This window comes from Garra rufa, chromosome 6 (assembly GCF_049309525.1).
Source record: "Garra rufa chromosome 6, GarRuf1.0, whole genome shotgun sequence".
Taxonomy (NCBI): Eukaryota; Metazoa; Chordata; class Actinopteri; order Cypriniformes; family Cyprinidae; genus Garra; species Garra rufa.
The window spans coordinates 54,193,790-54,219,233 of record NC_133366.1 but is presented as its reverse complement, the minus strand read 5'-3'; the positions used below and the strand labels follow the sequence as shown (position 1 = coordinate 54,219,233).

Below are 25,444 nucleotides of genomic sequence, written 5' to 3'. Positions count from 1 at the left end.
CTTTTTAACCTTTTATTCATCAAAGAATCCTAAAAAAGTATCACAGGTTACAAATAATATTCAGCAGCAGAACTTTTTCCAACATTGATAATAAAAGTAATAAATCAGTATATTAGAATGATTTCTGACGGAGCATGTGACGCTGAAAACTGGAGTAATGGCTGATAAAAATTCAGCTTTGCATCGCAAAAATAAATTATATATTTTTATATTTTAAAGTATATTAAAAAAAGCTAATTTTGTATTGCAATAATATTTTATAATATTACCTTTGTTCTGCTTTTTTAAACAAATAAATGGAACTTTGATGAGCGTAAGAGACTTGGATTGATCTGGTTTGGGTTTTTTCCAGTGGCTGATTGCAGCGGTTAATGTTCAGTCTCATAATTCAACCCAGTTACTCACATACAGTATTGAAGTCATTGCTCTGTAGTTGATTTTTAACAGTTTTCTTCAGATGTTGCTAATTCATGGCTCAAAAGGCATGTTGACATTTTTACATCAACTATTATAAATTATGTTTATTGTGTGTCAGTGCTTACAGTGCCTGCTTTGATTCTCCTACAATTCCTCTGGAAAAATCCAAACCAGTGTTATCATATAAGTCACTAAAATACAACCATTTAAAAAAATTTAATAACTTAGAAATAAAATAAATATTAGCTGGAATAAAATAAAATATATAAAACTTTAATAAATAAATCAAATATAACAATAAAAAATAAAATAAAATTGACTTTGAAAATATTTTAAAAATTATAAAATCAACAAAATTACTAAAATTACATTAATTAAAAAAAATATTCATAAAAACTACAATAGCATACTAAATAATAAAGTCGTGAGGTGTAATATTTGAGTTCATCTTGAGATCTCTGACTTTAATATCTTAGCAAATCTAAACATTATTTGAGACACATGAGATCTAAAACTCTAGAGAAGATGTTTGTTAGATTAAAAGGCTCTTTTTCTCAAGAGAAACATCTGATAATTAGAAGAGACTTCAGCAAATGTCACTAATCTCCATTTAGAAACAAAAAATGTATTGCACAGATCTTGGTTTTTATTTTTATTTATTTTTTATTTATGTTTCAATTTTTTTAACTCGTGAGCAACTAAAACTAGAAACGGATGTGTTCTTTCGTCTAACTGATTGAGATGTCATCTATAGTATTATTGCAGCAAGGTGAAATCTCAGTTGTGTCTGATTTAGTTGTTCTCCTTTAGCAGGGTAGACTCTGTCCTCTACAGTAAATGATCAAACCACATATTAACCTTTAATGAGAAGCTCAGACGGTGGATAATTGACTAAAACAAATGACCTATTTCTAATGGGAATTCCAGTTCTAAAGCTCATTGAGTTCAGAACATTTATTTATAGATAACAAGGTGCTTTTGAACATTTTGCGTGTGTGTCGTTAGCACAGGAGGTCAGAGGTCAGAGGTTAGCGTCGATCGGTATCTGATGGTTTATGGTCGGCAGGTGTGATTAGACAGCAGGAGGTCATGTGACTCAAATCCTTTGCTCTCCCACTAAGCCCCGCCCACCTTAGTTACCATCACTAGGGCTGTCAATCAAGCACAGCTCTTGTTCAAACTGAGTGAAACATGTCAGAAATGATTCATTAATAAAGTATTCATCTGTTTATTAAGCAATCTACCATTCAACATGCAGCAGACAGTGAGTCTCGTGTTTGTGGCTCATATAAGTGAGTCTGCTCCACCCGTCTGCAGCACACCTGCTTGAGGAATGTGTCTGATGCTGATGTTGTCTGTGGTGGGCGTGGCTTCGGCAGGATGATTGACGCTTGGCTGCAGGCGGCACGGAGATCACGTTAACTCCGACCAGCGGCTTTATGGGAGTTTATCCCGTATCCCCAGCTGACCCTGTGAGCCCACATATGTCCGCGTGTCGGGATGGCATGTGCTGGCGTGTGAAGAAACGCCTGCGGTTGGAAGGATTTGACTCTATGTGTGTGTGTGTGTGTGTGTGTGTGTGTTTTACAAAATGTACAAAAGTGATTTTATGTCCATAGAAAGCACATTAAATGTAAGTAAAGTGTCTACTTTTAGTGTTTTCATAAGGTTTTGGAGAATAAAATGTCAAAATTTGGTTGAAATAATGTTACATTGTTATTCAGTGTAACAATATTTATATACAGATTCCAACAACATGCTTATTCTGACTTGTGCGTATTAAAATATATAAATGAATGAGGAAGCATATTACATTTTATTGTTTTTTTTAAATGAGAAAAAAAATCTTACTGACAAATGGGCAAAACTTAGGATAGTGGCAAATTGTAAAAATTTAGAATTACAATTAATTAGTATTTGGGGTGAAAGCAATCATCTTTTAATATGTCATAAATTGATTTTTGTTATAAATATGCCTGACAAGATTGACACTAAATGACATTTTAGTGGGTGTCGTCTGTAAATTCGGGAGAAATAATTGATGTTTATTTTTTGCTCAGAAAAACAGAAACAAAAGTGCAATGAAATTAAACAGAAAATTTTTATTTTTGGGGGGGAAAAACAATAACTATTACACTTGTTGTTTTTCTGCTTAAACCCTTTTTTACGTCTTTGACCCATACCGAGAAGTAAGATAAACCTGGCAAAACCTTTTTAAACCCCCTTTTCGTGACGCCACTATAAATATGAAGTAAATAAATGTGTATCTTTAATTCTAAAAATGCAGAATGTTTTCTGTTAAGGTTTTGTGGTTAGTGTTTAGTCATATAAAGTATATAAATGTTAGGGCAAAACATTCTTAAAGTAATAGTCATGGAACATTATTATAACTTTTTTTGTCCTTATATTTGTAGCAATGTCCAAAAGTACATTGTATGGGTCAAAATGATCAAAAATGTTTATGCTAAAAATCATTAGGATTTTAAATAACGATCTTCCAGATGTTTCACGAAGACATTTTGTAAATTTCCTAGCATGAATACATCAAAACGTAATTTTTGATTAGTAATATGCATTGCTAAGAACTTAATTTGGACAACTTTAAAGGCGATTTTCTCAATATTTAGATTTTTTTTTTTTTTTTATTTAATTGACTTGCCTGACTGATGTAGTTTGTCATGTTTAATAATTTTTAGTTTAAGTGATTGCAACCTTTTTGGCTGTATTTAAAGGCCTCCATGTAGGTTGAGATAATTCTGACTTGTTAAAATTAAATAATCAAATAAAATAAAATAAAATAAAATTAAATATCTAATAAATTTTAAATTTATTGCAATTAAAATAATCTTGTTATTAAATATATATATCTACTATTATGTTTAATTTTAAAACCATGTTTTAATGTTTTTAATTGCTATGTTTAATTTTAAAGCTTGATGCAACAAGAAAACTGTATATTTATTTTAGACATTTCCAAGATTTTTATCATGAGTTTAATCATATTCAAGAATTTTCCAGCGCACACTTCCTGATTTCCTCATATATCCAGGTTTTCCATGACCGTGGCAACCTTGGCTCTTAAATAAATAGAGAGATATGCTTTGTCCTTGACATTTTCTGAGCCAGTTTATCTTTAAAAAGGCTCAAAAAGAGTGCATATTTTGTTGAACATTGGAGTTTCTCAGCTGAGCTGTTGATGAGATTTTCTCAGTGTTTTCAATCGGCGATTCTCATTCAGGCCTGTTTGTGCTTTTAGGAATAACTTGGATGGATTTTAAACCTATAAAAGAAACATTTCTTCATAAAGTGTTGACTAAGTGCATGCGTATTTGCATGATTATAATATGATAATAGGTCGTTTGCATATTTTAGAATGTTTATTTTTGTCTCTTAGATTAAAGCACAGGGTGTTTTGATTGGTTGAGCTGTAGCATTGCCATATCAGTGCGTTCCCGTATGTTTCTCTCTTCTAAACATCACAGTGTGATCACAAACAGGACGTTGTTTTTTTGCCAACACGTTGAGTCTGCTAATAAGATTAGTGAGCACAAAACGTTTGCAGGTCTTCCTCTTTCTGTCTGTCTCTCTCCCCTCCCGCGCGTCTTTGTCCTTCTCAACACAATGCGCTCATTCAGCGAGGTTTCTCAGCCTCACGCCGAGCTCAAAACAGACTCAGACTCCCTCAGACGGCCGTCACAAATTACCCAGCGTTTGTGTGTCTGAAAAAAGCTTCGCAAACAAGAGCCATTATTATGATCGGTGGGCGTCGGGCTGGAGATGGATTCTTTCTCAGTATTTCTGTCTGGTTTTCCAGTACAAATATCTAAACATCCTTAAAGATACATTTGCTTTGGAAACAAAATTACTTACAAGTCCAATTCTGAGCAGAAAAATTCACTATTTAGAGTTCATATCCCACTTATTTCTTGAAGCACAAAACATCCTGCAATTGCCAAAAATGCATTGTGTGAGTCAAAATTTTTCTTTTGCGCCAAAAATTATTAGGATATTAAGTAAATATCATGTTCCTTGAAGATATTTAGTACATTTCCTACTATAAATATATCAAAACCTCATTTTTGATTAGTAATATGCATTGCTAAGAACTTCATTTGGACAACTTTAAAGGCGATTTTCTCAATATTTAGGTTTTTTTGCACCCTCACATTGTAGATTTCCCAATAGTTGTATCTGTAGCCAAATATTGTCCTATCTTAACAAACTATACATCAATGAAAAGCTTATTTTTTCAACTTTATTCAAGAAATTGACCCATATGATTGGTTTTGTGGTCTAGGGTCAAAATATATTTTTGATATATGTTCTTATTAACTTGAGAGAAAATATTATTAGATCATGTCCTTATGATGTTATTTGTATTTGATAAACATTCTAAAAACGTCTTTATAACCTTTAAATGACATTTCAATCACATAAAGAAAACTGGACATTTTGATGTTCTTTCATATTTAGGATCATTATATTTGGGGTGAAATTAACAGTAGAATGTTGTAAGATACATTTTTGTAACATTTAAACAACATTTAAATCTTGAGAAGAAAAGTGGAAATTGCTACATTTTAGAAACAATGTTTCCACAATGTTTTAGATAAAAAAATGTAATGTCCTTATGATGTTATTTGTATTTGATAAACTTTCTAAAATCTTTTATATAACATTTAAATGACATTCTAATCACATAAAGAAAACTTTTTGATGTTCTTAAATTATTAAAAATAAATGTTCAAATAACATTATATCTGGGGTGAAATTAACAGTAGAATGTTGTAAGAAACATTTTTGTAACATTTAAACAACATTCTAATCTTGAGAAGAAAAGTGGAAATGTTTGCACAATGTTTTTATAACCTACATTTGTTACCTGGGTAGCTGACTAATTACTTGATATTAAGGAAAAAAATATCAAAACTAAGTGAGTGTATACTTAAACAAGTAGTAGTATCTTACTATAGGGTCGGGGACTATTATGAAGAAAATGGGACTATGTAAGAAAATTGTGTATTTTTCTGCTCAGAATTGGACTTGTATGAGAAAAATGTAAGAAAAATGCAGTATTGTGGAATAAAAAGTAAATTGCATAGTTTTATTTTTTTATTCAGTGGCAGAAATGGGCATGCATGTGTGTTGCTGCAACCTTTATGAAAGGATTTATTTGTTCTAGAGTCAAAACAAACACATTTATGGACATATTTCTTTGTCCAGTCGTGTGTCATTGAGGCAAATCTGTGTTAAAGTTGAACTGTACCAATGCAATCCGTGTACGTTAGATGGATTTCCTCACTCTTGCTCACTGAGCAATCAGTTACTGCTGCAGGAAGTGTTTATTTACTCATGAAGTCATGAAGCAGCGTTTGTTTAGTAAAGTCCTGAGAGCTTCTAAAGGTTGAACACACGGCACTGGAAATGTTGATAGTAGACGCTTTATTTGAGATGGTCAAGGTTAAACCTGTTTAGTCTTGTGTTCTGGCATTATCAGGACACTCCTGGTGTTTTGGCTTCATCTTAATCCACCGTCTGAACTAAACGTGGCCTTCGCCGCCGGCGGGAACAAACTTTCCATCGCTCGTTCTTTCCATGTGAGGCCTTTCATGCCTTTTATATCTGACTTGATTCACATGCACATTTAAAAAAAAAAAAAAAAAAAACATATCACAATAGGAATGTCCTGGTAAAATAAAATAAAAATATATATTAATTTTAAAAAATGATAATAATAATAATAATAATAATAATAATAGTAACAGTTAAATAAATAATATTACATTTAAATTATATGCAATTTTATTAAAATTAAAATTATTTAATTTCAGAAGATTTAAAAACTGCATGTTTTAATGATTTAATAATTTATTTAAGTCTTTAAAAAAAAAATTACTCAAATTAAATATTTGAAGGCTTGAAATGTATATTCGTTAAAGACATTTCCATGACTTTTTAAGAGTTTATAATGAATAATAATTGTTAATGTCAGTTTCTTTTGATATGTACATGCAGATTATTTCCAACAATTTGTATTTTGGGTTAAATAAAGATTGCACTGCAAAAAAATGCTTTTTTTACTAAGATTTTTTTTGTCTCGTTTCCAGCCAAAATATCTAAAAAAATTTAAATCAAAAAGGATTTTCTAGACGAGTAAAAAAATGTCTTGTTTTCAGAAAAAATTGTCAAAATTAAGTGAGTTTTTTCTTATTTCAAACAGAAAACAAGATTATTTTCTTACCCCATTGGCAGATTATTTTGCTTGTTTTTTCTGAAAGCAACACAATTTCTACTTGTCTAGAAAATCCTTCTTGATTTAAGATATTTTGGCTGAAAACACGACAAAAAATCTAAGTAAGAAAAGCATTTTTGCAGTGTGTAAATAATTATTATTTATATTTTTTTATAAATTATAATTAATTATTAAGGTATGTTTTAAAAACAAAATACTATTATACAAAATTTTATATTTAATTCAGTGTTACTTGCCTTTTCATTATTATTTGTGAAATTTACCATTAATTTCTGAATGAAAATTGCATATCCTACAGCCATTTTTCCCCCACAGTACTAATATTGAAATACTGATGTGCATGTATACCAATAATATGTGTCCCTGCACCACAATTTTTCTTTCTTTTGAGATTTATACATATAAAAGCTGAATAAATAAGCTTTCCATTGATGTATGGTTTGTTAGGATAGGACAATATTTGGCTGAGATACAGCTATTTGAAAATCTGGAATCTGAGGGTGCAAAAAAATCTAAATATTGGAAAAATCGCCTTTAAAGTTGTCCAAATGAAGTTTTTAGCAATGCATTTACTAATCAAAAATTAAGGTTGGATATATTTACAGTAGAAAATTTACAAAATATCTTCATGCAACATGATCTTTACTTAATATCCTAATGATTTTTGGCATAAATGAAAAATAGATCATTTTGACCCATACAATGTATTGTTGGCAATTGCTACAAATGCTCCAGGATCACATATGTGCATTCAACATAAATGCATTCAGGCGTACTGTGTTGTTTCTCAAAGTGAAGCAATGTTTTTAATAGGAAAGAAATCAAGAGCTAATGCTGATGTCTGTTGTTCTGTGGCAGGTGCCGTCGGACTCCGGTACCGGACTGCTGGCCGAGCCTCAGGTGGCCATGTTCTGCGGGAAACTCAACATGCACATCAACGTTCAGACCGGAAAATGGGAACCCGATCCGTCCGGAACCAAGAGCTGCATCGGGACAAAAGAGGGAATCCTGCAGTACTGCCAAGAGGTGAAGACAGCATTCCTGTGCTTTATTTATGACGCCAATACAAGGCCAAAGATAAAGAGTAAAAGATTATATATGAGCCACTGTATCATCAGAGTCACTTTGACCCAGAAACACATCTAAGACGCTCTTTGCTCTTCAATGACATAATCATTCAGATGGGTTATAAAGATTAAATCGTTCATTCAAACATTTTATACAGTTGAGGTCAAAAGTTTACATCCTCCTTTCACAGTTTTACCAAAATAAGAGGAATCATACAAAATGCATGTTATTGTTTATTTAGTACTGACCTGAATAAGATGGTTTTACCCTGTTCTAAAGTTTACATCCCCTTGATTCTTAACACTGTGTTGTTACCTGAATGATCCACAGCTGTGTGTTTAGTGATAGTTGTTCATGAGTCCCTTGTTTGTCTTAAACAGCCTGCTGTTCTTCAGAAAAAAACACAAATTATTTGGCTTTCCAGCTTTTTTGTGTATTTGAACCCTTTCCAACAATGACTGTATGATTTTGAGATCCATCTTTTCACACTGAGGCCAACTGAGGGACTCATATGCAACTATTACAGAAGGTTCAAACACTCACTGATGCTCCAGAAGGAAAAAACATGCATTAAGAGCCGGGGGTGAAAACTTTTGGAATTTGATGATCAGGGTAAATGCTACTTATTTTGTCTTCTGGGAAACATGTAACTATCTTCTGTTGCCTCTGAAGTGCAGTACTAAATAAAAAAAAAATAAAAAAAAATAAAAATATATATATATATATATATATATATATAGGCAAAATAAGAAAAAGTTACACATTTTCATTCTGTTCAAAAGTTTTCACCCCCGGCTCTTAATGCATGTTTTTTCCTTCTGGAGCATCAGTGAGTGTTTGAATCGTCTGTAATAGTTGCATATGAGTCCCTCAGTTGTCCTCAGTGTGAAAAGATGGATCTCAGAATCATACAGTCATTGTTGGAAAGCGTTCAAATGCACAAAAATGCTGGAAAACCAAATAATTTGTGGGAGCTGAAGGATTTTTCTGAAGAACAGCAGGCAGTTTAACTCATGAACAACTATCACTAAACAAAAAACACAGCTGTGGATCATTCAGTTAACAACACAGTGTTAAGAATCAAGAGGATGTAAACTTTTGAACGAGGTAAGACTATCTTCTTCAGCTCAGTACTAAATAAACAATAACATGCATTTTCTATGATCCCTCTTATTTTGCTAAAATAATTAGCATTTTGCAGATTCTGAAAGGAGGATGTAAACTGTTTTTTATAACAGATACTGACATAAAATGATCTAAATGTAATTGATCTAAAAGATGAGATTGAAATGATCCAAACATATAACACAATGCAATCCAATGATGACTAAGAGATGCACAAATAATGATTCCTCAAAGGATGTGAGGTGTTTTGCAGGCTTGGGAAGATCATTCCTCCACTGAGGAACAGTGAAGGTAAAGCTTCCTCTTGTCAGCAGAGGTTGATGAAGTGGTGTCTGTGTTGTTCAGGTGTATCCAGAGCTTCAGATCACAAACGTGGTGGAGGCCAATCAGCCGGTCAGTATCTGGGACTGGTGTAAGAAGGGCCGTAAGCAGTGCCGCAGTCATATGCACATCGTGGTGCCGTACCGCTGCCTGGGTGCGTGAGTCTCAGCACATGCCACGTATCGTTCCATCACCTCCTGTTCTCACCTTTATGCTCATCATGTGCCGTTTCTCTCTGTATCAGTTGGTGAGTTTGTGAGCGACGCTCTGCTGGTTCCTGATAAGTGTAAGTTCCTGCACCAGGAACGCATGGACATGTGTGAGAGTCACCTGCACTGGCACACCGTCGCCAAAGAGGTCAGAAAAGCATGAAAAAAATACTGTAAAAATTTTAAATATTTTTATGTTTTACAATATCTGTTTTCTATGTGAATATCTGTTCAAATGTAATTTATTTCTGTGATGCGCACCTGAATTTTCAGCATCATTACTTCAGTCTTCAGTCACATGATTCTTCAGAAATCATTCTAATATTCTGAGACATTTCTGATTATTATCAATGTTAAAAACACTTATTTTTGTGGAAACTGTGATGTATGTTATTTTTGAGGATTCACAGATGTATAGAAAGTTCAAAAGAACAGCATTTATTTGAAATGGAAATCTTTTGTAACATTATAAATGTCTGCGCTGTCACTTTTGATCAATTTAAGAAAACTATTTTTAGCATTTTTTTCAAAAATCTTTTTTTTTTCATTGTGCATTGCAGTTGATCTCAATCAAACTGCAGTTATTTTGATATAAAGTAAAAATACAACTAATACAATAAAAACATGATTTTTCAAAATAAAAAAAACTGAGTTATTTGTTTTTGCAAATAAAATTTTCATATATACATACACAAACTTTTGATCAGTCAACAGTTGGATGTTTTTACATAAAATTAACATTATAAAAATGGGGCTAAATCTGGTAATTGTCAAGAAAATAATGCTAGAATAACTTTCAAATTGCCTTCATTTAATTTTTTTTATTTGAATGAATAAAATTAAACTGTAAACAGAAAATCTAAAAATAAAATTGCACTAAAAATTATAAATAACACTGGTACAAAGTATATACCATAATATATAATATAAATTACAAAAAAATACAAAAATGACAAAAACACAACATATACTAAAACTTTTACTAATTTACTAAAACCTTAAAATTAAACTAAACAGAAAAAATACAAATAAATATGTAATAATAAGTATAACGGTATCTCATTGATACTGAAATAACACTGGTACAAAGTATGTATCATAAAAATATAAATAAAATAAAATAATACATATATAAATAAATAAATGAATTTAAAGTAAAATGACAAAAACATATGCTAAAACCTTTACTAATTGTTTAGCACTGTATTTTAACAGATCAATACATTATCAAACATGTACAATCATACAAATGAACATAAAAGTTCACAGTTTGAACACATTTATTGAATCATTGTATTGATTTATTTGGAGTGGGTTCATGTTGTTGGTCTGGTGTTTGTTATTGATGTTTCTCCTGTCAGTAAATGATTCCGTCCAATCACACACTCTCGTCTCTCCACAGTCTTGCGGCGACCGCAGCATGAATCTCCATGACTACGGGATGCTGTTGCCATGCGGTATCGATCGTTTCCGTGGCGTCGAGTTTGTTTGTTGTCCTGCAGAAGCGGAGAAAGAGACGGACAGCGCAGCCGTGGAGGAAGACGATTCAGACGTCTGGTGGGGAGGAGCTGAGAACGACTACAGCGAGAACAGGTACATACACACTAAATCATCTCCCTTAGATACCTGAAAGAACCTTTTGTGACGTATTTTATTTGGTGCCTGATTAGAAATCCTATAATACAGTGATATATCATCTGTGTAGACCATTGACGAGCTCAGAACACAACACTGGTCTGATGATGATAGTTGTGATTATAGTCAGAAAAATAAACTTCTTGAGGGGTAAATACTTTACATTTAGAGCACAGAGTGATGTTTGTATAGTTAAACTAAAACCATAAAATTACATTACTTGTAATAAAATAAACATTCACTGAAATAAAATAACTTTAATAAAATAAACCTTAAACTAAAACCTTAATCTTATTTTATTTCAGGTACTTGCCAAGGCAAAATGTTTCATTTTAATTTAGTTTAGCTTAATGTTCTAAAATAACTAAAACTAAAACTGAAATAAAAATGAATTAAAAAAAATAAAAATGAATTTAAAAATGAAATACTAAAATTTGTATAAAAAAATACTATAAATTAATTTAATAAAAACAGAATATAAAAATAATATTTTTTTTTATAAAAGAGTTAAATAAAAACCATAATAGTGTCTCATTGCTACTAAAGTAAAACTGGTTAAAAGTCTAAATAAATAAATAATTAACACAAATTCATTTATTGTCATATATCAAATGATATAGACAGAAAAAAAATATTCAAATTAAACATATAACATAAGCAAACTATTCACAACTATTAACAGATGTAATCAGACTTGCATCAGACCTTCACAAAATCAATACTGTACTTAAAAAAGTATTAAGCCTATAATGATGCTCAGTTGTTTATTATTGTTCATTTTTATGAATGATTAAAACATTTTCTGTTTAATTTATTTGCATTTTTTGTTTTTGTTTTTCTGAGCAAAAAATAAATATCATACATTTTCCCCTAAATTACTCTCACCCCAAATACTAATTAGTTGTAATTCTACATTTTTTTTTAAATGTGCCACTATCCTAGGTTTCACCCATTTGTCAGTAAGAATTTTTTACTCATTTAAAACACGATCAAATTTAATATAATCCCTTATTCTTTTATATATTTTAATATGTACAAGTCAGAATAAACATGCTATTTGAATTTTTACATAAATATTGTTACGCACTGAATGACAATGTAACATTATTTCACCCAAATTTTGACATTTTATTCTCCAAAAACTCTAAAAAGTGGACTCTTTTTATTTAATGTGCTTTCTATGGACATAAAATCACTTTTGTGAATTTTGTTTAATGTGGACATCTTAACGTCTTTTACCCTTTTACATTTTTAATTATATGCACTAATAAAAGCAATATTTATACATTTTTTAATATAAAAAAATATATATACACACATACATCTTAATGTCTTTGACCCATGTCCAGATAAACTAGACCGAAAAAAATTAGAAGCTAATTAATTATTGATTCGAATTGGATTTGATTCTAGGTTTTTGGCACTTTATCATAAAGCATAAAGCTTATAATATGACATCAGAAAAAAACAAAAACGCCACTGGATCTGATCCCTGATTGAATGGTGACAGATGGTTGCTGTGAAAGATTGTAAAGATGCCTTGCGTGGTTCTGATTTCCTGGTTTGTTTTCCCCTAGCATGACGAGAGACGCAGGATCCGAACCGGCCGTGGTGGAGGACGACGAAGATGCGGACGAGGAAGAGGAAGTTCTGGACAACGACCAGGATGGAGATGGAGACGAGGATGAGAAGGAGGACGAAGACGACGAGGCGGTCGACGAGCGGCAGAGCACCAGCGTCGCAATGACCACAACCACAACGACAACCACAGAGTCAGTGGAGGAGGTGGTGAGAGGTGAGCATCAGCCAATCACAGCCAGCGTTCGCTCATCGTCAGACAGAGCTCTTCATGTGTGTGTGTGTGTGTGTGTGTGTGTGTGTGTGTGTGTGTGTGTGTGTGTGTCCTGTCAGAGGTGTGTTTTGCGAGTGCAGAGACGGGCCCCTGCAGGGCCATGTTGCCCCGCTGGTATTTTGTGCGTGAGGAGGGCCGCTGCGCTCCATTCATCTACGGCGGCTGCGGAGGAAACCGCAATAACTTTGAGTCGGAGGAGTACTGTCTGTCTGTCTGCAGCAGCGTCTGTAAGTCACCGACCGAACGACCGACCGTCCGACCGCGTGAGCCACTAACACTGATCAACGCTTACTCACTCGCTCTCATGACTGCCACACACAACATATGACTGACTCTTCTCAGTCAAACACAAACCACAGCATTTAGCAGGATCTTATGTTCATATAATGCCAGCAGACCACGATAAGAGTCGTCAAGATACAAAACACACCTTTAAAACAGAGCGATCATTTATATGACTCACATCTGTAGATATTAAGATACTTCTCTTGTGAAAAAACTAGTTTATTCTCAATTATCGGGCTGCTCGATTATCGCAAAAATCATAATCACGATTATTTTGGTCAATATTGTAATCACGTTTTTTAAACACGATTGTTAGTGGGTCCGGAACTTAATATTATTGGTCAATTTAAATATGTGACCCTGGACCACAAAAGCAGTCTTAAGTCGCTGGGGTATATTTGTAGCAATAGCCAAAAATACATTGCATGGGTCAAAATTTTTGATTTTTCTTTTATGCCAAAAATCATTAAGAAATTAAGTAAAGTTCATGTTCCATGAAGATTTTTTGTAAAATTCCTTCTGTAAACATATCAAAATGTAATTTTCGATTAGTAATATGCATTGCTAAGAACTTAATTTGGACAACTTTAAAGGTGATTTTCTCAGTCTTTTTGATTTTTTTGCATCCTCAGATTTCCGATTTCAAATAGATGTATCTCAGCCAAATATTGTCCTATCCTAACAAACCATATATCAATAGAAAGCTTATTTATTGAGCTTTCATATGATGTATACATCTCAGTTTTGTAAAATTTAACCTTATGACTGGTTTTGTGGTCCAGGGTCACATATAACAACACATAAAAAGATATAAATGAAACAATTTTTTTTGTTTTTATCTCGATTATTGCATTTTCATAATTGTTTGAAATACATTTACATATTATGTACTTAATAAAAATACAGTGCAATTGTACTTCTAGTGTACTAAACTAGTATATTTAAAGCTAAATTGGAACAACTAATTTTGTACTTAATGCACTTTAATTGTCCAGAAGTCCAACTAAAGATATACTTAAGTATATTTGATTGTGTTAAAGTGGAACTATTGCAAGGTACGCTTTAAATATTTTGCGTTTAAAGACAGATAATATGTAAAGTTCATACAATCCTCATCAATAGTGACATTAAACTCTACTATAGTTTATCTCGATTATTGCATTTTCATAATCGTTTGAAGCCAGCTGTACTTCAAATGTACTTCAAATCAGAAGAGTGTTACAAAAATACTAATTAAATAAAAGACCACTTAAGTATACTTAGAGAGAGATGCTTTCGTGACTTATTTCCGCCAAAGAATAAAAAATAAAAGTGAAACTATCAGTTATTTTCTAAAAAAAATTACAATTTATATTCTTTTTAAAATTAATTTATTTTATACTAAGTATAGTTCAAGTCTATTATCATAACTATTGACATATCGCTCGAGACTTACTGGCATAAATTATAATTAAACTTTATTTGGAGTATTAATTGTGCAATCAAATATACTTAAGTTAGTTTTGTTGTGTTTTTGTCAGTAATTTTTATTTTTTTTAGTGTGTTGTTTTTATTAATTTTATTTCAGATTTAGTTTTTTATATATACATCAAGTTAAACTAAATGATAAATTAATGCATTAAACTCTAAAAATTAATTTAATTATTAAAATAAAAAATAATCATTTGAACCATATTTCAAAATAAATAAATATAAAAATGTACTTATGGGTTAAAAAGTACTCTAAAGTTACGCTAATATAAATTTAAACAATACATTTTTATTTAATTGTAAATGACACACAGTGTCTGAAAACAGTACTTAAGTGTATATTTTAAAGTATATTATTTTTGTTAGAAAATAGTCCGCTTAGCTTCTTTTTCACAATACATTTAAAAAAAAATCTGTTTTTTTTTTTTTTTTGTTTAATTTTTTGTCAATTTTGGATCTTAGCCACTGATTTAAAAAAAAAAAAGCAGCGTGAACATCCTGCTAAACATCTCATTTTGTGTTCCACTGATAAAAGAAGGTCTCAAATGTGTTTGAAGGTCATGAAGTAGAGTAAACTGGGTGGATTGTTCTAATTTAGTCTGATCTGACGTGTGTGGGTTTCTCACTGGCGTTTGGCTCTGTCTCACGCGTGTGGCTGCTGTTTCACTCACATCTTTCTCCTCAATTACTCTCCTGTAAATCAGATTCTTCAACTAACTGATGGTGTTTTAAGGCACTGAAGTATGAGTGTGTGTGTGTGTGTGTGTGTGTGTGTGTGTGTGTGTGTGTGTGTGTGTGTGTGTGTGTGTGTGTGTGTGTGTGTGTGTGTGTGTGTGTGTGTGTGTGTGTGTGTGTGTGTGTGTGTTTTATTTGCATGCATAAGATCATGAATGCAGTGCTGCTTATCTTTATATTAATGATCGTTCTTGCTTCTTTCTTCATGGCTTTATCTGTAAATGTTCCTCCAGCTGCTGTTTAGACTTTAGTTCATGTTAAGTTAATCAAATCATGGTTTCAATCAAGTTTTTTGATAATGTCCTGCATTAACAAGGGAAAGAAAACCAGGGTCAGTGCAGTTGGATTATATCAGTGGTTTAAGATAGGAATAATTTACAGTTATGTTATAAATAATAATTATATCCTTAGACTTGAACTATACTTAGGATTAAATAAATGCATTTTAAATCTATTACTTTTTAATGAATCCTCATGCTGCCGGAACTCAAAAACAATGTTTTGGCACAAAAGTTATTAGTTTTACAGTTATTAGTTCATTACAGATTAAACATGAGTAAAGTGGTCAGCTGGAAGCTTTAACCGCTTCATAACCATCTCTTCTAACTCTGTTAAGGCAAAACACTGCAGGTGAATAGGGTAGAAAATTAACTACTAGTTATCACCTTAGTTACCCAGTTGATTGATTACGTTGATAATTGCAAACATTTCTTGTATTACAAGGTTTCTAAAATGTTAGGTTAAAATATGCAAATGAGGCAAATGTGCTAATTTGCATACATTTCTAGTACAAACATCTAAACACTGGATGAAATCAGTTTCAAAATTATTGTTTAATTTTTTTTTTTTGACATATTAGAGTCAAATGTTTTTACAGAGGGGATTTTGGGTCATTTTGTCACTCCATAATTCAGAAAAACCATGTATTTTTCATCATTTTTGGGGGAATAAAATGTTGTATAAAATCAAGCAAAATATATATGAACAAATCCCTCTGTAAAAACCTTCAGGATATAGACAGGAATATAAATGTCAAGTTTGGTGTGTGTAAGTGCTACTGAAGTGGAGATTAACTCTTGGCCTTTAAAAATCTGTATTGTAATTGACATCTTTTGACACAAATAGATAAAGTGCTATAAAAGAAAGACTTAACAGTGTCTTTTGGGTGTTTTCGCTCCACTAGTCTGAAAAAACACTTTATGAAACACCAAAAAGCCTAAAATCTCAAACTTGACAGGTGCATGAAAAAACAGTGTTTTCACCTGCAGTGTCTTCCCTTAAACGGTCTGCTCTTCTCACATACTGTATTAAAAGCGTTTCTCTGTTCTGCAGTGCCGACTCCCTCCTCCAGCCCTCCGGACGCCGTGGACCGATACCTGGAGACACCAGCTGACGAAAACGAACATGCGCACTTCTTGAAAGCCAAAGAAAGCCTGGAGGCCAAACACCGCGAGCGCATGTCTCAGGTGCAGAACCTATTCACAGAAATGAATACTTTTGTTCATCATAGACGCACTGAATTGATCAAAAGTGACATTTACGTAGAGCTGCATGATTATGACCTAAATCATAAATGTCGATTATTTCCTTGAAATTGTAATTGCGATTATTAATTACGATGATCGCAATTTACATTGATGTTTTAAATAGCGTTATACTATTGTTTGAAGCAACTTCATGCCGTAATTTTATATAAAAAAATTTAAGTAAAAAAATGTATTGCTTTTCTCGTTTTCACAAATGTCAACGATACATTGGTTTGGTTTCTTTAAATAAAAAAAGTACAAATATGCAATATGCATAGGGATATGCCGCTATCAATTTTCAGGTTGTGATTAATTGATAATGCTTTTATCACAGTATATCTATTATCACCATATTGAAGTGGAGTCATAATACAGTAGAACAGCTTTAATAACTATTTTCTTATAACAAAAATAACTGAACATTTAAATACAATAAAGCAATACATACAAAATGTATAAAGTTGCAAAATGTACCCAGATTAAAGTGCAAAAGATTATAAAGACCAATAGATATCACTTTACAGTTAACCTTAGTTAATGCATTCATATTCACAATCAGCTACATTTGCTACAGACGTTATTCATCTTTGTTAAAAAATACAACTCTTAGTTCACATTAGCTCATTAAATAACAACAGTTACTTTTGATTTGAACAGTTTGTTATTAAATATTGGAATGATCTCAGATTAATGAATGTTTGAATGGCAGCTAATGAATGAACTAATGTTAACTAATGAAGCCCTAATGTAAAGTTTGACCCAACAATAAAGAATCAAAACACTTTCAAACAATATCCAGGGCATATTGGAGTCCAGATTAAAATGTAAAAAAGTTTGAAAGTAAGTCTAAATTTTGAAGTATTTGTGGCTGTGATGAACACCAGAGCAAATACACAAATCTGAATCACTTTTTAAATCATTTCAACACTTTCCAGAAACTGAAATGCATTTAAAATTCAGAATAATTTGTTATAAATAATTATTCTCAGTATTTTGATGTCGATTTGCCTCTCATGTATTAAACACACCTCTTTAGCACGCACAATAATCAATGTTTTTTTTTTTTGTAATTGCGGCTTTGGACGATTATTGTATCATGTCCTGTAGGTGATGAGGGAATGGGAGGAGGCCGAGAGACAGGCCAAGAGTTTACCGCGCAATGACAAGAAAGCCGTGATCCAGGTCAGTTTGTGTCCTTTACCAGGAAATCAGTGCATGGAAATTTCCCATGAGGCCCTGGAGGATCTTTCCCCTCGCTCTTACTGGAATATTCTCTCAGTTTCCACGAGGCTTTGCTTGAGTTCTTCTCTGTTCCTCCTGCAGCATTTCCAGGAGAAGGTGGAGGCTCTGGAGCAGGAGGCGGCCAGCGAGCGCCAGCAGCTGGTGGAGACACATATGGCACGAGTGGAAGCGCTTCTGAACGACCGCCGGCGCCTCGCTTTGGAGAGCTACCTGTCCGCCCTGCAGGCCGATCCGCCCCGGGTACACGCATGTTCTTCAGCACACACACATGAACATACACATGGCCTTCATTCTTCACAGATACATACAAGCTACTTGACATTTAAACAGAAATTGGAGGTCGGTGGGATTTTTGAAAAATGTCTCTCCTGCTCACCAAGGCTGCATTTATTGGTTGAGAAATACAGTAAAAATTGTGATATATTATTGGAATTTAAACCCAACTGTTTTCTTTGTGAATATCTGTTAAAATGTAATTTATTCCTGTGATCAAACCTGAATTTTCAGCATCATTACTCCAGACTTTAGTGTCACATGATTCTTCACACTGCAAGAATGCTTTTCTTTCAAAATATCAAAAAAATTCTTAAATCAAGAAGGATTTTTTTAGATGAGTAAAAATTATTGTCTTGTTTTCAGAAAAAACTAGTCAAAATTAAGTGCTTTTTTCCTTGAAACTTGCAAAATAATCTGCCAATGGGGTGAGAAAAAATCTTGTTTTCTGTTTGAAATAAGATATTTTTTGCTTACCCCATTGGCTGATTTTTTTTTTTTTTTTTTTTTTTTTTTTAAGCAAAACTCACTTAATTGTGACTTGTTTTTTCTGAAAACATGACAATAATTTTTACTTGTCTCGAAATTTTTAGATATTTTGGCTGGAAACAAGACAAAAAATCTAAGAAAGAAAAGCATTTTTTTGCAGTGTGGGATCAGTAAGATTTATAATGTTCTTTAAATTTATTTGAGAAAAAATTGAGAAAAAACAGTAATATTGCAAAATGTTATTGCAATATAAAATAATGCTTTTTATTTTAATATACTTTCAAATATAATTTATTCCTGTGATGCAAAGCTGAATTTTCATCAGCTGTTACACTGCAAAAAAAAATGCTTTTTTTATTGATTTTTTTTGTTTCCAGCCGAAATATCTAAAAATTCTTAAATCAAGAAGGATTTTTTTAGATGAGTAAAAATTATTGTCTTGTTTTCAGAAAAAAATAGTCAAAATTAAGTGCTTTTTTCCTTGAAACTTGCAAAATAATCTGCCAATGGGGTGAGAAAAAATCTTGTTTTCTGTTTGAAATAAGATATTTTTTGCTTACCCCATTGGCTGATTTTTTTTTTTTTTTTTTTTAAGCAAAACTCACTTAATTGTGACTTGTTTTTTCTGAAAACATGACAATAATTTTTACTTGTCTAGAAATTTTTAGATATTTTGGCTGGAAACGAGACAAAAAATCTAAGAAAGAAAAGCATTTTTTGCAGTGTGGGATCAGTAAGATTTAAAATGTGTTAAAAAAATTGAGAAAAAACAGTAATATTGCAAAATGTTATTGCAATATAAAATAATGCTTTTTATTTTAATATACTTTCAAATATAATTTATTCCTGTGATGCAAAGCTGAATTTTCATCAGCTGTTACACTGCAAAAAAAATGCTTTTTTTATTGATTTTTTTGTTTCCAGCGAAATATCTAAAAATTATTAAATCAAGAAGGATTTTTTAGATGAGTAAAAACTTTGTCTTGTTTTCAGAAAAAAAAAAGTCAAAATTAAGTGTTTTTTTTTTTTCGCTTAAAACAAGCAAAATAATCTGCCAATGAAGTAAGAAAAATAATCTTGTTTTCTGTTTGAAATAAGATTTGTTTCATGCAAAAACTCACTTAAGTTTGACCTCTTTTTTCTGAAAACAAGACAATAATTTTTACTTGTCTAGAAAATCCTTCTTGATTTAAGAATTGTTTTATATTTTGGCTGGAAATAAGACAAAAAATCTTAAGTAAGAAAATATTTGTTTGCAGTGCAGAAATCATTCTAAAATGCTGATTTGCTGCTCAACAAACATTTCTGATTATTAATAATGTTGAAAACAGTTGTGCTGCACAATATTTTTGTTTGTGGAAACTGTGATGCATTTTATTTTTCAGGATTTACAGAAATTTCAAAAGAACAGCATTTATTTGAAATGCAAGTCTTTTGTAACATTCTAAATGCCTTTGCTGTCACTTTTAATTATATTTCCGTGGTGAATTATTGAGGTTCAGAAGTGTGCTGATCTCAGATCTCTGCTCTTTATGTCATCTCTCTTCAGCCGCGGCACGTGTTCAGTCTGCTGAAGAAGTACGTTCGCGCCGAGCAGAAGGACCGACAGCACACGCTCAAACACTTCGAACACGTTCGCATGGTCGACCCCAAGAAGGCCGCTCAGATCCGGCCTCAGGTACGAGTCACAATCACTGAGAATCACTTGCAGAAATCTCATTACATCATTTACAGTCAGTGCTCTTCTGCTCTTCCGTAACAGTAGGGTTCCTGTCAATAATTCATCACTTTGTTCCCATTACAGTGATACACTTTTTGCACTTCACAGAACCAATATTAATCAAAATCTAAGTCAAAAATGTTTTATTTTATTATATTTTAGTTTTTTTCCAGTATGGTTTATATTTGTTGTTTTTTTTTTTACATTTTTCCTTTTTTTTTTTTTTTTTTTTTTTTTGGTTTTCGTATGTAAATATATAAATAAAATTTTTTTTTAATAATGATACTGTTTTTGGTTTTGGTATATATATATATATATATATATATATACAGTAGTCAACATTTGAAGTGGATCAAAAAAAAGACAAGAAATGTGTATTGTTTTGGTTTTAGGACAACTTTGGTAGAAAGTTTTTGATCCACTTCAAATGTTGACTACTATATATATATATATATATATCGTTTTATTTTTTGCATTTTTTTTTCTTTTTTGTTTTTGGTTTTCGTATATAAATATATATAAATATTTTTTATTATAATTAATTTTATAATAATAATTTATTTTTAAAAAATATTTTTCTTTTTTTCCTTTTTGGTTTTAGGTTTTCGTTTTAGTTCACTATAATAATCATGGTCTGAGGTTTAAATACAATATTTGCTTTAAATTTTTAATATGGTTTCTCATATATATTTCATTTGTACATCAGGATTCCTGCTGTTTCTAAATGTTTTTCTCTTATTTTTGGCCTGCATGTGTTATTATTTATTTAATGAGTTAAGATTTGTTAAATTATTTTAAGACTCCAAGTGTGTAATTAAATGCACTCACACCTAAAGTAGGTGAGCATTTTAATTTAATTTAATTTAATTTAATAAATTTTTTATTATAATTTTTTATTGTTATAATTTAACCAAACAAACTATTGTATTTTAAACTATTTGATTCTTCCTCACATTCTATTAGAATGGACTGTGATTTTTACATTGATTTTAAATTAGTCACATGTTCATGTCATCATGTCACATGTCACATGTCATCAGGATCTTTGGGATTGAAGCTTGTTAAAGGCTTAGTGACCCTCCTGACCTTTGACCTCTGACCTCAGGTGCTGACCCATCTGCGTGTGATCGAGGAGCGGATGAATCAGTCTCTCGGGCTGCTGTACAAGGTGCCGGGAGTCACTGAAGACATTCAGGACCAAGTCGGTGAGTGTGTGATGAGAAATTAATAAAACATGACCTTTAGCACCTGCTGAAACAGCATTATTTACTAACACTGAAAGAGAAAACCCTAAAAATAAATGTATATATGATAATAATGACTTGATAATTCATGACCACAATTTATGAATTCATTCCTTCATTTTGATTCAGGTAAAACAGAAACAAATGAGTAATAAAGAAAATAGTAATTTTATGTCCATAGAAAGCACATTTAATGCAAGTAAAGTGTTTTAAGGTTTCAAATACATTTTTGAAGAATAAAATGTCAGAATTTGGTTGAAATAATGCTACATTGTCAACATGCTTATTCTGACTTGTGCATATTAAAGTATATAAAAGAATAAGGAGCATTTTACATTTTATTGTTTTAAATGAGTAAAAAAAATCTTAACTCAAATCTGACAAATGAGCAGAACTTTAAAAATTAAAAAAAAAATGTAGAATTACAACTCTATAATAATAAATGCTTATTTTTTTTATTTGAAGTACTAAATTAATTTAAATTCAAATAAAAATAAATAATAAACTACTGACAAAACAACAAAATTAAATAAAGCATGCTGAATTATTTTTTTAAACAATTATCTTTATTTATTTAGAATTATTTTGAATTCAGCTAGTTGACAAGGCAAAATTACTCATTTTTCATTTAGTTTTACTTGAAGGTCCAGAATAACGAAAGCTAAAACTATAATAAAAATTATAGACATATTTAAAAAATAAATAAATAATAATATTAATAATAAAAAAGGTTTTACAAAATTACAAAAACTTTAAAATCAAAATAAAAAAAAATAAAATAAAACTGAAGCAAAATATTAATACAATACAGTGATACTAAAATAACATTGCGCTGAATGTACAAGCACTCTATGGGAAGACGATTCCTTTTTATTTTTTGTTTATGCGAGTGCTGCATCAGTGTAAACGATGACAAATTGAAGTTTAGCTGAAGTGATTGTGCATGATTCTCATCAGTGTGTAGATGGAGTGTTGTCGGTCAGATGTCGTGTGCGGGCTGATCTCTCGCGCTCCTCTTCACCTCCTGCTGGTTTATTTGTGTCCCGTGCGTCACTGCACCATCTGTACTCTCTCTCTCTGGCTTCGTTCCTGTGTTCGGCAGCAGCTCGTCTGTCATTAAGCATGTGTGTAATTAAAGCTCTGATCAGCAGGTCATTTCCTCTGTAATCCTGACGTATCATCATCATCTCTCTTCGGCCGTTTCTTTTTCATTTGCTCACCACAGCGTTTTCTGCCCACGAACACGTGATCATCTCTAAAAATGATTATCTAAGTGGTGCCATTTATGTTTAACAATTTTAAAAAATGTATTCTTTTAATAATGATAATTATTCATTGTTGTTATTTATATATAAAATATAAATAACAATATAAACATTTACAATAACAAGAAAACTCCAGTTCATATATGAAAAAATATAAATATGTTAAAATCATAAATAAAAACTTTACTGGGGTTCAAGCGCTTTAAAGCATTTAAGCACAAATGAAAAAAGGCATTATGCCTAGTAGCAAGCCTTTTTTTTGCAAATCCAGGTAATTTACCATAGAAATATTATGTTTTGTAACGTTTAAGACTGTTATAACGCCAGCTGGGGTCTGATCTCCCTAAAACTTTGTTTAGAATCACCTGTCGGATGTGCTCACCAGGTTTCGTGACGTTTTGCGTTTTGCATTTTGCATTTTCCTTTAGGCTTTATAGGATTTTGGGTAAATTCGGACAGGCCCCTTTTCTAAACGACCCAGTTATAGCTTCTCAAATGGTAAATTTCAACATTTTTTTGATAATTAATGATTGAGAGTTTATTTGAGAAACTTGTACTGGAGTGTTTTTTCCAGATTTAATGAAAAACCCAGGACTAGTTCGCAAAAGTACGTTTTTTAAATCTTATCAATCATTTAACAAATGATTTGACAGACAACAGTGGTTCTAGAGGCAAAGTTGTCTGGAATGAGGAGTTCTGTCACATGATATGAATATTGTGTGTATATGTGAAGAAACCATGCAATGTAAAATAGTTTACACCTTTGAAAAACACGATATCGCCCCCCCAAAGTGGCCGATTTCTTTCAAATTTCTCACAGACCTTTGGGGCCGTGAGTCAAACAGGACCACCAAATTTCGTTCCAATTGGCCTCCATTAACCTCATCCAATAGGTCCTCAAAATTTGTTGGCCAATGGCGGCCATGTTTTTTAAGATTCGCAAATGTCCTTATAGACACTTCTGGCACTTTGGACCAAGACCGTGCACACCAGTTTTTTAATGTTGATAGGACAAATGGTTGCGTAGGTATAGCCATTCTTATGTTTTTTCTTAATATAGTGCCACCAAGTGGCCAAGCTCCTTGATTTTTGTCCTGTGACCTGAGATTGAGCTCTTACATAAGTGTTCTGAGTTTGGCCAAGATATCTCATTCTGTTCAGGAGTTATAGGCATTTTACTAAAAGTGGCCCCACCCTTTCAAAGGTTTTGGCGTCCCTTTTGCGAAGATGAGTTGAAGGTTAGCCTTTTTTGTTTTATATATAAAAAAAATCAAAAACACCCCAAAATTTTGAGTTATGAGCAATTTTGTACTTTTGATCGCTGTAGCGCCCCCGTCAGGCCGATTGGGGCGAGCATTGGTGACATTGTAGGTGGTGTGAGTACTACCATCCCTCCAAGTTTCAAGTCTCAACGACGTTAGGTTTGGTCTGCATGATCAGTTTGCTGATCCGTGTCCAATTACAAAAGGGTTTCAGCACAACCCGCTTGAACCCCTGAAAATAAAAATGTTAGATGTTAAACACAGTAAAAACTGGCATTGCTGTTTATTTCCATGCATGACTGTTTTCTGACATGTTGTGTAATGTTTGTGTGTATCAGAGCTGTTGCAGCGCGAGCAGCAGGAAATGTCCGCTCAGTTAGCAAACCTGCAGAGCGACGTGAGAGTGAGTTACGGTAACGACGCCCTGATGCCTGACAGCACCGCCAGCCTCGACCTGCTGCCCGCTGAAGACACGCAGGGATTCGGATTCATCCACCCTGAGAGCTTTAACCAGCCCAACACACAGAACCAGGGTATGAACACACACTTTATATTCCCTTACCTTAACTCTACACCTAAACCTATTGTTCACACAAAACTACAGGCAATTTTTATACTTCAAACACACATTTTTAAGCCATTTTGGTTTATGGGGACACAGGAAGTGTAATACCTATGTCATTACACACACACACACACATGATTACCCAGCAGCCTCATGAGTGTGTGAGCCAGGTCAGCACAGCGAGCGCCATATGGAAGCAGATCTGACATCCGGCGTCAGGAATACAGACCTGCTGCAATTCATCAACATGCTGCACACTACAGCTCTCATACCCAACATTTGACCCAACATTGCATTTATTCATATGTATATATATCTCGTGTCTCTCTGCAGTTGAGCCAGTGGATGCACGACCCATCCCAGACCGAGGCCTGCCGACCCGACCAGGTACTTGTAATTCAAATATAAAAAATGTTTCTTTAGTTTAAAACAATATTCTGATTCCCACTCTTGGAATTTAATGAGAAATGAATTGCATGTAAAAAGCT

At 32.4% G+C, this 25,444-nt stretch overlaps 1 protein-coding gene across 2 annotated transcripts in view; it reads left to right on the top strand.

Moving 5' to 3' along the window:
• LOC141337400 (amyloid-beta A4 protein-like) overlaps nt 1–25,444 on the top strand; it is a 41,590-nt gene that overhangs the window by 13,776 nt on the left and 2,370 nt on the right. Inside the window, exons 2-14 of one of the 2 annotated variants that reach the window (XM_073843213.1) lie at nt 7,529–7,696; nt 9,209–9,338; nt 9,429–9,541; nt 10,796–10,986; nt 12,606–12,823; nt 12,940–13,107; nt 16,703–16,836; nt 18,004–18,078; nt 18,220–18,378; nt 20,450–20,578; nt 21,726–21,825; nt 24,730–24,924; nt 25,290–25,343. In XM_073843213.1, the coding sequence (XP_073699314.1) occupies nt 7,529–7,696; nt 9,209–9,338; nt 9,429–9,541; nt 10,796–10,986; nt 12,606–12,823; nt 12,940–13,107; nt 16,703–16,836; nt 18,004–18,078; nt 18,220–18,378; nt 20,450–20,578; nt 21,726–21,825; nt 24,730–24,924; nt 25,290–25,343 (1,834 nt within the window). The remainder of the gene's footprint in view (nt 1–7,528; nt 7,697–9,208; nt 9,339–9,428; nt 9,542–10,795; nt 10,987–12,605; nt 12,824–12,939; nt 13,108–16,702; nt 16,837–18,003; nt 18,079–18,219; nt 18,379–20,449; nt 20,579–21,725; nt 21,826–24,729; nt 24,925–25,289; nt 25,344–25,444) is intronic. The other variant, XM_073843214.1, reaches the window with a different exon arrangement.